This window comes from Melanotaenia boesemani, chromosome 21 (genome assembly GCF_017639745.1).
Source record: "Melanotaenia boesemani isolate fMelBoe1 chromosome 21, fMelBoe1.pri, whole genome shotgun sequence".
Classification (NCBI taxonomy): domain Eukaryota; kingdom Metazoa; phylum Chordata; class Actinopteri; order Atheriniformes; family Melanotaeniidae; genus Melanotaenia; species Melanotaenia boesemani.
In genome coordinates, this window is record NC_055702.1 from 28,381,118 (window position 1) to 28,396,174 (window position 15,057).

The 15,057-nt window shown below is 43.3% G+C and overlaps 2 protein-coding genes across 2 annotated transcripts in view; one reads left to right on the top strand and one right to left on the bottom strand.

The window, feature by feature from the left end:
* The window catches only part of reep3b (receptor accessory protein 3b), a 52,360-nt gene extending 51,503 nt beyond the window's left edge, over positions 1-857 (bottom strand). Inside the window, exon 1 of the mRNA XM_041973268.1 lies at positions 529-857. Within this exon, the coding sequence (XP_041829202.1) occupies positions 529-560 (32 nt within the window). The 5' untranslated portion in view covers positions 561-857. The remainder of the gene's footprint in view (positions 1-528) is intronic.
* Positions 858-7,735: 6,878 nt separating this feature from the next.
* The window catches only part of jmjd1cb (jumonji domain containing 1Cb), a 120,472-nt gene continuing 113,150 nt past the window's right edge, over positions 7,736-15,057 (top strand). The window contains 1 exon segment of the mRNA XM_041973257.1: positions 7,736-8,128. Within this exon segment, the coding sequence (XP_041829191.1) occupies positions 7,976-8,128 (153 nt within the window). The 5' untranslated portion in view covers positions 7,736-7,975.

Here is a 15,057-nt window from a genome sequence, read left to right on the forward strand (position 1 = left end):
GAGGAGGAAAGAGAAATGTTGGGGCAGAATCTGGTATTCAGTTTAATCAGTTTATGTCGTTAACTTCACTGTCTGAGATGGCATGTCATGAGGAAGCTGCTTGGTAAACAGTGACCAAACCATTTCACACAAAGGATGCCTTCCCATGAGCAGGGTCATGACTGTTGAATAACACCTGAACTGACTGAACAGGTAGAAGACAAAAGTTAAGACTTGTCACGATGACTCACCCCCACTACATAGTTATAAGTATTTCTCTCTCTCTCTCTCTCACACACACACACACACACACACATATACACACATATATATGTATGTGTGTGTGTCTATATGTGCGTACAGTTTATTTGTACAAGTTGTTAACATGTTTTATACTATAATGTAAGATCTGAGGGACTAAGGTCAAAACTTAGCTTAACCACAACAGGTCAGCTAAGCTAACAAAGCCCAGCCTGTTAGCTTCCTCTTCTAAAGTTTAAATAACTACTCTAGCTAACAGAAAGAGCTCTCAGCTCTGTTTTTACTTACACGACGCTTCTCGAAATGATCCAGGACACCATGTCTGGAGCCTTTGTTGTGTGGAGTGTGTCAGAGGTAGAGGAAGATAGCCCCGGTGGTTACCGTCTCTAGCCCCGCAGCTGTAAACTTCTTCAAGCCAAACTTCGATAAGCTAATCCAGAAAGCCGCTAGTTATCTCATCGTAAACCGGCCAGCCAACGCGTCGTAAGGACCTCTGATGTCACTGTTCGCTCGCTGTGCTCATATCTTCGTCATTAAACGCGTATGTTTCCAATAGGATCCTGTTCTGTTGGTGAAGAGTCCTTTCACGTCTACACTGTGCTGCTCAGTTCCTGACACGGAGCTGTACGCAGAAGCCTCCGAGACGCGATGACGTCAACAGGAAAGAACAACCTCCCGGACCTGCCATTGGCCAGCGCAGTTTGTTTACAAGTAATACATATTCCTGATTGGCTGTGGCCGCCCCTACATCTGAGCCTTTAGCGTCTTGTTGAAGCGGTGGAATTTTAAATGTAGCTATGTGTGTTCTGATTGGTCCGCTGTCAATATGTGGTGTGTTGCAGCGATCGAGCAAGAGCAGCAAAAAATAAGATTTGCAGGATTTTCAAGCTATGCTGTTTCCAAGCTTAAAAAGGAAGAAGAGCTAGTTTGATATGGGAGGTTCACTGTTAGTCAAATGAGGGATCTGCTGGTGGAGCTCCGTAACCGCTGTTCTCTGAAGTTAAGCAGAGGACATGGGAGTGAAGCTTGTCATGATGATCTGTGTTTTTCAGTGTCATTATCCAGCAAGATAAAGTTATGTGGCCTACGTAAAGAGACCATGTTTGTTGTTGCTGGGCAGAAAAACACGTGTTCTCCTTTTGTTATGTAATCCTTTCAGGCCCAAACAGAATGACAAAAAAATAACATTTGTTTTCAACTGACGTTAATATTTCTTTTATTTTATTGCTTTTTTCTGTTTTTGAGTTTTGCGGATCTTTTTTATCCTTTGTTTTTACCAATGCTGCCTGGTTCATCTGGACTGTGCTCAGACTTTTACACTTTATGAATACTTGTTCATTTGTTTATGTTGTATATTTATTCTTTATTTTTTTGTACCGCTTAGTCCAATTCAGGGTCGTGGGAAAGCTGGAGCCCATACCTGCAATTAGCAGGTGAGAGGCAGGTTCACCTGAACAGGTCACCAGTCCATCGCAAGGCCAACACAGAGAGAAACAGCCACTTACTCCTAGGGAGAATTCAGTCACCAGTTAACCAACATCATGTCTTTGGATGGTGGGAGGAAGCCAGAGTACCTGGAGGGAACCTACGCATACACGGGGAGAACATGCAAACTCCACACAGAAAGGCCACCTTTCGAATTTCTACCATCTATCTATCTATCTATCTATCTATCTATCTATCTATCTATCTATATAAAGTAAGATACCTTTATTTAAACATGTAAACCTGCATTAAACCAATAAAATATCAAAATAAAACATCATCATCATCAACATCATGACATCTGATAGGTTACAATAATCATGTGACATGGAAGACATGGAAGAAATGCACTGGCAGGGATTCACATTCAAGTTAAAATAAATACCGTGTTTTGTATTAACACAGTGGTTTCTGGGTATTCAAAAAGTATTAAATCTGATATTTTGACTGACAAATATAATATTAATGTTTTATGATATTTATGTCTCAATCTCTGATGTTTTTCTTCTCTTATTTTTTTTCTTTATTTAGTACATTTAATCTTTTGCTGCTCCAGTGTGCCTTAAATTGCCCCTCGGGGACAAATAAAGTTGTATTGAACTGAATTGAAGTATCAACTCCTCACTATTGATACACTCATCCCTAGCTAGAATCACCATACTGTTGACAAGACACTGCTGTGTTATGCAGAGAATAAAATAAATAAATATTTATTTATTTTTCAGGGACAACAGATGATAATTAGCCTTCGGATGAAATCCATGGTGTTTACATAGCATGTTTTTATGTAATGCTCATTAATATTCACTGACCCCTCCAAATAAAATGAACTTATTCATTCATTCATTATCCACCAAAAATGGTTTTATGTAATTGGATTTGGAGAAGTTTAGCCAATGGATACCAGAGATACATGTGCTGTGGAATCATCACATAACCCACATTAGTCTAACTGATTTCTGAGTCTGCATGTTTGCAACTGTGTGTACTGTACATGCATCAGTTCATGTGTATAAGGGCACGTAATCCATGTGTGCTAGGATGTATGTGTTGGAGCAGTGATATAGTTGGAACTGTGTATTTTGTGTATGCATGCATGACCATGTGTGTATGGATTAGGTAAAGGAAGGGGTGAGGATCCTTAGCTTGTAATTCATGAAGCCAGCTGTTGCAGTGTGAAAGAGACTTCCAGTGGAGCTTCTCTTGTCACACAGTCTGTCTGGGACAGGGTCCGACAGACATGGCTGAACAGAACAAACTGGCTCTAAAAATAGTGGAACAATTTCAGAAAAATTTTCCTCAAACTTTGAAGATCCACTATCTACAGCACATATGTCAAACTGGTCCAGCAAAGGGCCGTGTGGCTGCAGGTTTTTGTTCCAACCAAGCAGCAGCACACCAGATTTGACTGATTCAATCAACTGATCTCAGTCTTCAGACAGCTGATTGGTCAAACTGTGTGCTCTTGGCTGGCTGGAACAAAAACCTGCAGCCACACGGCCCTTTGCTGGACCTGTTTGACATGCCTGATCTACAGTGTAGAATATCATCAGCAAATTCAGAGAATCAGAAGGAATCTCTGTATGCATGGGACATGGCTACTGGTGACCTTCTGCATTAAAAGCAGACATGATTCTCTACTGGAAACCACTGCATGGACTCAGGAAGACTTCCAGAAACTACTGTCTGTGAACACAGTTCACCCTGAAACCCACAAATGCAGGTGAAAGCTCCATCATGCAGAGAAGAAGCCAGATGTGAACAGGATTCAGAACCAGCACCGTCTTCTCTGGACCAAAGCTCATTAAAAATGTTCTGAGGCAAAGTGGAAACCTGGATGAAGATGTGAACTAGTTTGTGGAAAGCATGGACGGCGTGTCCTGCAGACTAAAGAGGAGAGGGAGCATCCAGCTTGTTATCAGTGGACAGGTGAAAAGCTGGATCTCTGATGGGATGGGGCTGCATTAGTGCCTATGGTGTGGGCAGCTTCCACATCTGTGAAGCTCCATCAATGCTGAAAAGTACATGGAGGCTTTAGAGCAACATCTGCTCCCATCCAGACAACGTCTCTTTCAGGGAAGACCTTGCAGATTTCAGCAAGACGATGCTGAACCACATCCTGCATCCATCACAGCAGCATGGCTTCACAGGAGAAGAGTCCGGCTGCTGAACTGGCCTGCCTGCAGTCCAGACCTTTCACCAGTACACAACATCTGGAGAATCATGGAAGCAGAAACCCAGCATCCAAGGTCCAGGACTGTAGAGCAGCTAGAATCCTGCATCAGACCAGAATGGGACAACATTCCTCTCCTAGAACTCCAGCAACTGGTCTCCTCACTTCCCAGATGTTTCCAGACATGTTAGAAGAAGAGGGGATGATGTTAAGTTGGCCAAACATCTCCAGGATCACTGCTGCTGTGCTGTCTGTCAGTTCATTGGTTTCAGTGATGGATGCAGTAGCAATTGTGCTTAGTGCTGCATTCACATCAGCTAGAAGACTTTGTGGTTGTACTTCACTCATTCATGCTATCTTAGCCAAGATCTTGTCTCTCAGGTCAGTTCTCATTCATCTCATTCATCATTAGGGCTTGGTACCCAATCTCTGGGGCGTGGTTAATGTTAACTCCCCCTTCTGACCTATCACCCTGGCTCCCCCTTGCCGTAGCATTAGCGTGTTGTATCTCCTCAGTCTTTAACTGTGATGCAGCCGTTTGAGGATGCTGTAACACTGAGCTACAAATTGTTCTGATGTCAGTGTATAATGTGGGTATGGAAGTATACATATATCCCACATTCTCTTCATGTCGCCCTGCTCACTAAGGTTGCTAGAGTAGTAGCATTCCAACAGCACCTTGTTCGCATCTTGTGTCCAGTGGCGTCTGTTTCGTGTTCCAGTAGCTCATTTCTCGCCATAGTACCCTGGTTCCTCAGTCCCTGATGCAGACCTTGTTTGACCGGGCGACGTCTGAGCCGGTATGTCTCTCTGTTCGATCATGATGAGGTGGTTAGGCAGTATCATTAAGGGTCTTGCCTAAGGACCCAACTGGAAGGTGTTAATATTTGAACCAATGTTATATGTTTAGGTATTTAGGAAGATTCCAACACTCCCAGTGCACACATGAGAATAGTAGTATCAGGGCGGTGTAACTTTGTTTGTCAGTGATGTTGATTTCCCAGCTTGTTTCAGGATCTTGCTGCAATCCGTCTCTGTTCTAAGGTTTCTTCTTTCTTTTCTTCATCCTTTTCATTCTTCTTTCATCCCTGCTGCCCCCAGTGTGACATTTCATCTTCCAATGCTTCTCCTCTCCAGTATCACTGCTATCACACTATCTCAGCTTTATTTCTCTTCTTCTGCCAGCATCTCAGCCAAGCAATGCACCGACTTGATTGTTTACTACATGTCTCACAGATAAACGTCCCCACTGTCCTCAGATGCCACAAGCCTGTAAACACACAGAAAAACACATTTTTTATACATACAGACATGCAGTTCTGGATCTTCCTCCTCTTTCTGCCCTCAGCTGCTCTGGTTGGGTCTCTGTGTTGCTTCTCTGCAGCCCAGGAGGTCTCAGAGGAAGGCAATGCTGGTAAATCAGTGACAGAAAGAAAGCAACGTGTCTCTCTGGCTCAGCTGGAGATGTGAGCTGAATAAAGAGGTGGACAGGATGTCTTATAACGCAGCTAGCTGAGCAGATGTGTCATGTAAGGGAGGCGAAGTCCTTGTCCAAGATAGTCCAGGTTCTGGTTCTGGTTCTGACCTGACATGTCCAATTTCCTGTCTCTGTCCAACTGCTGAGTAAAGACCATACAGAAAGAGAGAATGAAGTGATGTTAAATGTTCATTTACACTTTGTGATGTGAAGGTGGGTTCATTCACTGTATTTATTTATTAAGCCTTTAAAGCCCAACCCAAGAAAAAATGGGAAGAAAGGTCTTTATTTGGCTTTTAAACAATCTTTCAAAAATAATAATTAACTAAATTAATTTTTGTACATTAACATTTATTACTGTGTGATATGTGAACATGATTACAGTACAGTCTTCTGGATCCCGGTGTCCACCAAGAGGCAGAAGACAAGTTTCAGATTTTTACCAGAAAGTGATGTAAAAGGTCTCAGAAACTGAATGCATCACATGTGATACGAATGGCATTACAGGGTTTACAAAGGCTTTGTGGTTAATACCAGGCTCAGTTCTTTAAAGAGTATTTTCTAGTGTGTTTGGAATGAGGTTGCAGAAGAAGACAAATGTCAACGAGTTTTCAGAAACAGTGATTTGTTCATGACCTACTGAAAAGTGACAAGTTTATTCTTGTTCCATTTGTTTTTCTCCTCAAACTTCCAAACATTAAATACAACTTTCTCATACTTGCCCTTTTGCACACATGTGCCTAGACACCTGAAATTTACCTGAATGAGTGATAGAAGTGTTGTGAGGTGCAGACACAGGTGTTGGTCCAACGTTTGGCTGCTGTTGTAGGCCTGAGATCACAGTCTGTCCTTCCTCCGCCTCCTCTGCATGAATATGCCTAAACTTTTATCCCAGATTTGCTTTCTGATGTGTTCAAGTGACTTTTTTTTGTGAATTTAACTTCTAATCAGAGAAATTATCAAAGAAAAAACAAAGAAAACTCTTTTGATTGTCATGTATCTTAGACAGACAAACTTTGGTTTTCATTCATTAACACATGCCAGTAAATTCAAATAGCTATAAACCTTCTCAGTACTTCATGTAATAGTCCTGATTACTGCTCTGTTTGACATGAACACAGTAAGCTGCTATGCACCTTGCAGAAAATGGAGAACAGTGGATGTGTGGAGAACCAGTAGTTTGTGGTCATTGGAGTGAGGTTTTAGAAATACACTGTCACGCACTTATGCAAACTATGTTTTACATTAAAAAAAACAGCTTACAAATGGAGAAATAGTGTAGAAAAGTGAAGCATAAAACATGAAATCAAAATCCAAATAAAAGAGTTAATTACACTGAAAGTATACAGGATTTATTCAATTTTCCAATGTGGACAATATGGAGTATAACCCAGTACTAGAATGTAAATTATGGAGGAAAAATGTCACTGGTCTGATGAGTCTCCATTTCAGCTCCACATTCAGATGCTCGGCTCAGAATCTGCTGGAAACATCATGAAAACATGGATCCATCCTGCCTTGGATCAACGCTTCAGGCTGCTGCTGGTGTGATGGTGGGGGGAGATTTTCTTGGCCCACTTTGGGCCCCTTAGTACCAACGTGGCCTGGTTTAACCAGCACAGCCTACCTGAGTATTGTTGCTGACCATGTCCATCCCTTTATGACCACAGTGGAGCATCTTCTGATGCTACTTCCAGCAGGATAATGCACCATGTCACAAAGCTCAGATCATCTCCACCTGCTTTCTAGAACATGACCATGAGTTCACTGGACTCCAACGGCCTCCACAGCCACCAGATCTCAGTCCAGTAGAGCAGCTTTGGGATGTGGTGGAACGGGAGATTCTCATCATGGATGCAGCCGATAAACCTGCAGCAACTGTGTGATGCTGTCATGTTAATATGGAGATTAAAAAGAGGGTCTGACCCAGCACTGGAAAGTAGACCTGATAAAGTGCAACGTGAGTAAACTTTACAAAGGCTTATTTTATAGTCCCACAAAGTGATATGTATTCGTGCATTTAAATTAAAAATATTTTCTTTGACACACAATTATCTGTATTTACAAACCAGGAATGTCTGATTCTTGTTTCTAAAAGCAGAGGTAGTCCTCCAGCAGTAGAACTGATGGAACAATGGATTTAGAGCAGAGCCTGGAAGCTGTCTCTGCTGTCACAGCGGGCACATTCAACTCGTGGCAGTGGTACAAGAACAAACAGTTGTAGTTGTGTCCTGGCAAAAAATAGCACCGCTGTGACGGCTCCGGCTGGGCGGAGGGATACAGTCATTCGGTTGTCTGTGAATACTACGGGATTCCGCGGAGACACACACGCATGGATGGCAGCTGTGATGCGGCTCAGTGTTCCACGGTTTTTTCTGGCTCGCAGGAAAGAGACTGGCGCTCGCGCGGGTGGAGACTGCTTTACATTTAAACCCCCCCGGGTCGCTTTGTTTACTCACCAACAACTTTTGCTTTTTTATTTTATTCATTCCGCTGGATTCTCTACGTCCACTTTAATGTCGTAAATGACAGGTCTGTAAGGGCGTCGTTGTCGGGAAGTTTTTCGAGGGGGGGTGGGGGGGTCTGGCCAGCTAAGGGCCATGGCAGTCGAGGCTCGGCCGGAGCTGGTCGGGAAGCGGTTCCTCTGTGTCAGCGGGGACGAGCCACCTGAAATCGGCGACATCGGTCGATGGCCGTGGAGGTCCGGAGTTATACGAGCCGTCAACAACCGCAGCGACAGCTCGGAGCTGACGGTAGGAGACACGCCGACTTTGTCCTCCCTTTTTCGGTCTGTTGGGGAAAATCTGCGGTTGTTGGCTAGCCACTCAGGCAGTGCTGGAGATTTACTGGTGGAAATTATTCTGTGGCTTGTTGTGGATTTTGGAACCGAATCATTGTGTATTTATCATGAATTATTAAAAGTATGTTTAATTTATTTAGACAAGCAAATCAATGGGAGTCAGACTGCCAATAGGGGGTCATGGAAAGCAAACAGCTAGCCAGACTGCTTATTGACACCAGGCTCGCCATGAAACACGGGCTCATTTAGTTAATGCTAAGAACATTTAGCTCCTTTCAGGTAAACTGACCTAAAACGTGCACACAAGTAAAAAATGGAAGTCAGACAGCTGGCAGATGGTGTTGTCATCCTTTATTAGAAAAGGCATGTGCAGGAATCTGAGTGAGGAGCATGTAGAAGCTTTAATGTGGTGTATACGGTGAATCAGCTGACGGAGGGCAGCTTAGCTTTCCACACCTATTCCCGCGTTACAGACTTAACGTCCAAATAATCCTTATTAGCTCGTTGTTATTGTTCCCAGTGCTGTGTCTGGGTCTAATCATCGGCCATGCAGCTCCATGTGCCTGTTTTCTCTCTGTTTTCTGGCTGGAGATAAACCCATCGACTTGGATGGACGGGGGTGCAGGAATGCTGGGACTTGTAAAAACATAAAACTGGCTTGCTGCAGGCTGAACAATAACCAGTGTGTCCTCATGAAAAGTATTGTCCTTATGTATTTTATAGAAAATGTGCCTGTGTGATAGAACAGCATAGATCTGGTCGGTGTGTAATGATCAGATTGCATCTTAGATGTATTTTGATCTTTCACATCTCCATCAATAAAAAAAAGAGGTGTTTTTAATTTATAAATTATTTTCATCATAATAGGCTAACATGCCAAAACCAGCAAGCAGTGAAATATGAAATGTGTGCCTTGACAAGCCCTGGGCTGGGTAATACTCGGTATCAGGCAGTACTCGGTGTACAGTGTGTGTGTCCTGGCTTTTCTTTTGTTCCCAGACTCCTTCTATCTGCCTGTGCAGATAACTGAGCAGTCGCCAGCACAGTTTGATCATTTAGCATTTCTCTTTGTGCATGTGTGGCATTTGTTGCAGAGACAGTGGTCAGATATTTATTCTGGCCAGAAATATCATCATGTGATGGAGGCAAAGCTCTGTTAAGTTTGTGGGGTAGTCTTTGTGTCTGATGTTATGGTGTTGGTACCAGCCTATATTAAAGCCGAAAGCTCAGCCAACGTGTATGGCAGAGATTCTTATATTCTGATTTCCATTTCTCTGTTACTTTGAACTTAAATAAGCAAGTTGTTTGTGTTTCTGACAGCAGTGAGGTGGCACAACTCCACAAATCGATAACAGTGCTGTAGCTAAATTCTCCTCACTGCCATAATTGCATTGACTGCAATGGCAGTAGCACAGACGTGTTTGTATCACATGTTCCTGGTTTCCTAAATCCCTTGTAGACCTGGTCCTCGTGTGCGACGTGATTTTAAACAAATAGTAGTGTTCTGGTTTAATCCATACAATGGGGTACAGTCTCATTAGCGAGGGGTTTAACTGACTGAATGCAGCGCTGAAGGATTCAAGATTAGATTAAAAGTGTGTCAAGCCAGGCTGTCAGGGCTTTGTCAAGTGTATGTGGTTGGATAGACAAGTACTACATGGGCTGCTAAGCCTCCGTAAAACTCTTTTTTTTTTTTTTTTTTACCATCGAAGTACATTGTAATAGATGAACCGTTCATTTTACACAATCAGAAACTGTAGTTGAAATTACGACCCATTAGATATCTTTTATATCTGCTGGGCCAAGTCAACAGAAGTTTTTTCTCACATTGTACATCTGAAACATGCACAGGTACGTTCAGCTATAGTACTTATTTAACTGCACTCCTGTCCAGTAAACGTGACTGGAGGAGGTGAAGATGTGTCCAGATTCAGCTTGTTGGTCCAGAACTACTTCAGCTAATGTAGCTGTTATCAGATTAGTACCACATGGAGTGGTGATGGTTTACAGATCTGGATGTTTTGTACATCCTGAGCACTGTTTTGTCCTCTTCTTCTCTTGTGTACCAGTTTCCTGGTATTACCAGGTCAGATCCTCAGATGGAGGCTGTAGAACGTGCACAGTGCACCTACACCAGCTGAACTCTAGCTTTGATACTAGAAATAAACAAATTTAAGGTGGTCTGAAACTGGACCTTTAAAGTCATTGTAAACATATCAGTTTGACTATATTCACATGAAATCAAAGCTCTCAAAGCCTGACTAACATCCTCCGATAATGTGGCTGAGGGGTCCAACTCCGGCTAGACTGAAACTGGCCTTTGGTGCTCTGCACGTTCTGGTCCAGTGCACAGAAGAAGAAGTCATTAACAATAAAACCACAGCGTGCATCTCTGTGGAAAACCAGTTAGAGTGTAATTGTATATAAACCCATCTGAATCCCAAAATCTAATTACACCCTGATTTTCTAACAGGAGCATCATATAATTAAATCACCTTTCAGGAAAGTAAAAAACAGTGTACCACCCAGTCCACAGCGTAGACTGACTTCATGTGCCTCTAAATCAGAACATTTAATTATTAAATGTTCTGATCAGACTGTAGCTGGATTAGTTCTAAATAATTCACTATCATTTTTCTAACAAATTTTGTGATTTTAATCTTTAAAATTCCAGCTTCTGTTCAAGTGTTTGTGCAGAAATCTATTTTCTTTATGAGGAGGAGGATTAGCACATGAGATAAGATGTAAACATGAGCTGCTCTATATTTTAACAAGGATGTAAAGATGCGCTGCGAACGGCTCCACTTACCAACTTCATGATGCAGCCAAACACTGCAGTTTCCTCTAGAACAGGTTTCCTTGTAGTGAAAACCAGTCTGATGTTATTTATCTGGGTTCCACCACAGCTCCTCATTTCTCTCTACACGGTTTGAAGGGAGGCGAAGACGCTGAGAACTTCATGTCCATCAGGGAGACGCAGCAGAATCATCGTATTGCATCTTAAAATGAATCCGATATTCTTTTTAGGTTTCATTAACATCAACACGTTTTCTGAGATCTGAACACTGTTAAGACCACTTCACAATAGTAGCACTGTAAACAATGTCGCCGTAAAACCGGGGACGCTGTAAAACCTGGGACTGTTTAAAACCGGGGACGCCGTAAAACCTGGGACTGTTTAAAACCGGGGACGCCGTAAAACCTGGGACTGTTTAAAACCGGGGACGCCGTAAAACCTGGGACTGTTTAAAACCGGGGACGCCGTAAAACCTGGGACTGTTTAAAACCGGGGACGCCGTAAAACCTGGGACTGTTTAAAACCGGGGACGCCGTAAAACCTGGGACTGTTTAAAACCGGGGACGCCGTAAAACCTGGGACTGTTTAAAACCGGGGACGCCGTAAAACCTGGGACTGTTTAAAACCGGGGACGCCGTAAAACCTGGGACTGTTTAAAACCGGGGACGCCGTAAAACCTGGGACTGTTTAAAACCGGGGACGCCGTAAAACCTGGGACTGTTTAAAACCGGGGACGCCGTAAAACCTGGGACTGTTTAAAACCGGGAACGCTGTAAAACCTGGGACGGTTTAAAACCGGGGACTGTTTAAAACCGGGGACGCCGTAAAACCTGGGACTGTTTAAAACCGGGGACCCGTAAAACCTGGGACTGTTTAAAACCGGGGACGCTGTAAAACCTGGGACGGTTTAAAACCTGGGACGGTTTAAAACCTGGGACTGTTTAAAACCGGGGACGCCGTAAAACCTGGGACTGTTTAAAACCGGGGACCCGTAAAACCTGGGACTGTTTAAACCCGGGGACGCTGTAAAACCTGGGACGGTTTAAAACCGGGGACTGTTTAAAACCGGGGACGCCGTAAAACCTGGGACGGATTAAAACCGGGGACGGTTTAAAACCGGGGACGCTGTAAAACCTGGGACGGTTTAAAACCTGGGACGGTTTAAAACCGGGGACTGTTTAAAACCGGGGACGCCGTAAAACCTGGGATGGATTAAAACCGGGGACGCCGTAAAACCAGGGACAGCAATAAACCGGGAACGCCGTAAAACCGGGGACAGCAAAAAACCAGGAACGCCATAAAACCAGGGCCGGTTTAAAACCAGGGGACGCCATAAAACCAGGAATGCCATAAAAATGGGAACGCGGTAAAACGGGAGGAGCTGTAAAATGACGGATGGTGTAAACGGGAGGAGCTGTAAAATGACGGATGGTGTAAAACGGGAGGAGCTGTAAAATGACGGATGGTGTAAACGGGAGGAGCTGTAAAATGACGGATGGTGTAAAACGGCAGGAGCTGTAAAATGACGGATGGTGTAAAACGGGAGGAGCTGTAAAATGACGGATGGTGTAAAACGGATGGTGTAAAACGGGAGGAGTTGTAAAATGACGGATGGTGTAAACGGGAGGAGCTGTAAAATGACGGATGGTGTAAACGGGAGGAGCTGTAAAATGACGGATGGTGTAAAACGGGAGGAGCTGTAAAATGACGGATGGTGTAAAACGGGAGGAGCTGTAAAATGACGGATGGTGTAAAACGGGAGGAGCTGTAAAATGACGGATGGTGTAAAACGGGAGGAGCTGTAAAATGACGGATGGTGTAAAACGGGAGGAGCTGTAAAATGACGGATGGTGTAAAACGGGAGGAGCTGTAAAATGACGGATGGTGTAAACGGGAGGAGCTGTAAAATGACGGATGGTGTAAAACGGGAGGAGCTGTAAAATGACGGATGGTGTAAAACGGGAGGAGCTGTAAAATGACGGATGGTGTAAAACGGGAGGAGCTGTAAAATGACGGATGGTGTAAACGGGAGGAGCTGTAAAATGACGGATGGTGTAAAACGGGAGGAGCTGTAAAATGACGGATGGTGTAAAACGGGAGGAGCTGTAAAATGACGGATGGTGTACAACGGAAGGAGCTGCGTGTTATAAACCTGTATCAGAATCCGTGTTACGTGAAAATGAACTGCTCTGCTCAGCAATCTGCTAATTGTAAATAACTTGTGATTTAAAAAAACTTGGATTTTCCTCACGTTTTACCCAAATTAAAGAAAAACTGAATGAATAACAGTGTGTTGGTATCATACCGGTTGATGTGGGCATAATTGTGTTCTTTAAGAGTAATCTGAAGTTAACGTTTCTACTAATTTGGTTTTTACAATTATTGTAATAATATTATTTAAGGCAGATTTTTGGTTAATGATTGGCATCTGGTTTGGTATTCTCTGTGTTTCATATTGTAGTCGGGACAGTGGAACCAAATATTTGAATCGTTTGTTTTTGCGAGTTTTGGGGTCTAAATGTGTAACAAGTAAAAGCGGTGGGTGGTCACAGGAGCGTAGGAAAAGTCTTGTTATTTGCAGACGGGATTATTTATTCTGTAGGGACCTTCGTCCTGCTCAGTCCTGGACCACGGATGGTCTGACTCCTCGTTAACGAGGTGTTGGAGGTCTGGTTATTCATTGTCATGGCTTGATACTATTAATTATTATTTTATTAAAAGAACAGCTTGATGAACATCTGATGTTAGCAGTAATATTTCCAACCGTTGTGTTCTTTTAGTTGGTTGTTCTCTCATTTTCTGATTAGGTCCACAGTACGTGGAGTTAGGACTGACGTGGTCCAGTGGGACTTCAGTAGTGGAGCTTTTCTCTGGTACTGTGCTATAAAACTGCCACACTCATCTGGATTGTCCATGAATAGATGAATAGTCAGGTCATTGCCTATAGGAGCTTCTGTTTTACTTTACAGTCCATTGCGCACACACACACACACACACACACACACACACACACACACACACACACACACACACACACACACACACACGTACAGTAGCCCTGCTGCCAGTTTGTTTTCAGCCCTGTGGCCTGAGGTTCATCTCTGTGTGTCTGATCAGCAGAAACTGACCGGCAGTGACTGTGAAGAAGCTTCCACGTACGTCCATGTTTGGTTATCGCAGCGCTGCAATATTCAGGGAGTGTGTTGGCTCACGAATACAAGTCCCGCAGAAATAATTTATGTCTTTTACGTGTAAACACATTCTGACCCTGAAGAACATGCTGAAAAGTGAAATGACGCTGCTGTTATTCCTGACTGGTTTCCCACATCATGTAGAGTCAAATAGTGTCGAATCACCATGTAATTTATTTTATAAAACCAAAACCTGCAGTTGATTTCTTACTCGGACACTTGGTCTAGACATTAATGAGCTGTCAGAGGGAAACAATGAAGAGACTTACTTTGACAAACAAGGTTCAACTCAGTAGTGCGGAAAACGATGTTCCCAGTTGTTTCCAGTCGGTTGTGTCGAAGATCTGGAGTCCAAACAAGCAAAATGGGAATTTTTTAAAAAATGGTTTGAGTCTGGTTTTAGGCCTCTCCGCGGCACTGAAACTGCTCTTATAAAAGGTTTTAATGATCTTTTACTGAACCTTGTGCTTTCGTCACTCCACTGGTTTCCAGTCAAGTACAGGATTGATTTTAAGATGTTTTTATTTCTTTTTAAGTGTCTGAATGGGCCCCAGAATCCCAGTCTGATCTCACTGGACTGCATCGGCCCTCCAGAGCGCTTCCTTCAGCCAGTCAGATGGTCTTGGAGGTTCCTCCATCTAACTTAAAAACTAGAGGAGATCGAGCCTTCTCAGTTGTGGCGCCCACTCTGTGGAACACTGCCTTTAACTGTGCAGTCTGCAAACAGTCTCTCCACCTTTAAATCTTTGCTTCAGACGCACTTGTTTGCCTTGGCCTTTGGCTGAGTACGGGCACCCTATTGGGATTCTTATGTTTTCTACGTTTGTCAGCATCCATGAAAACAAATGTTCCCAAATTCAAGTAGAAATGATCCTTACTGAGCATGTCTGACAT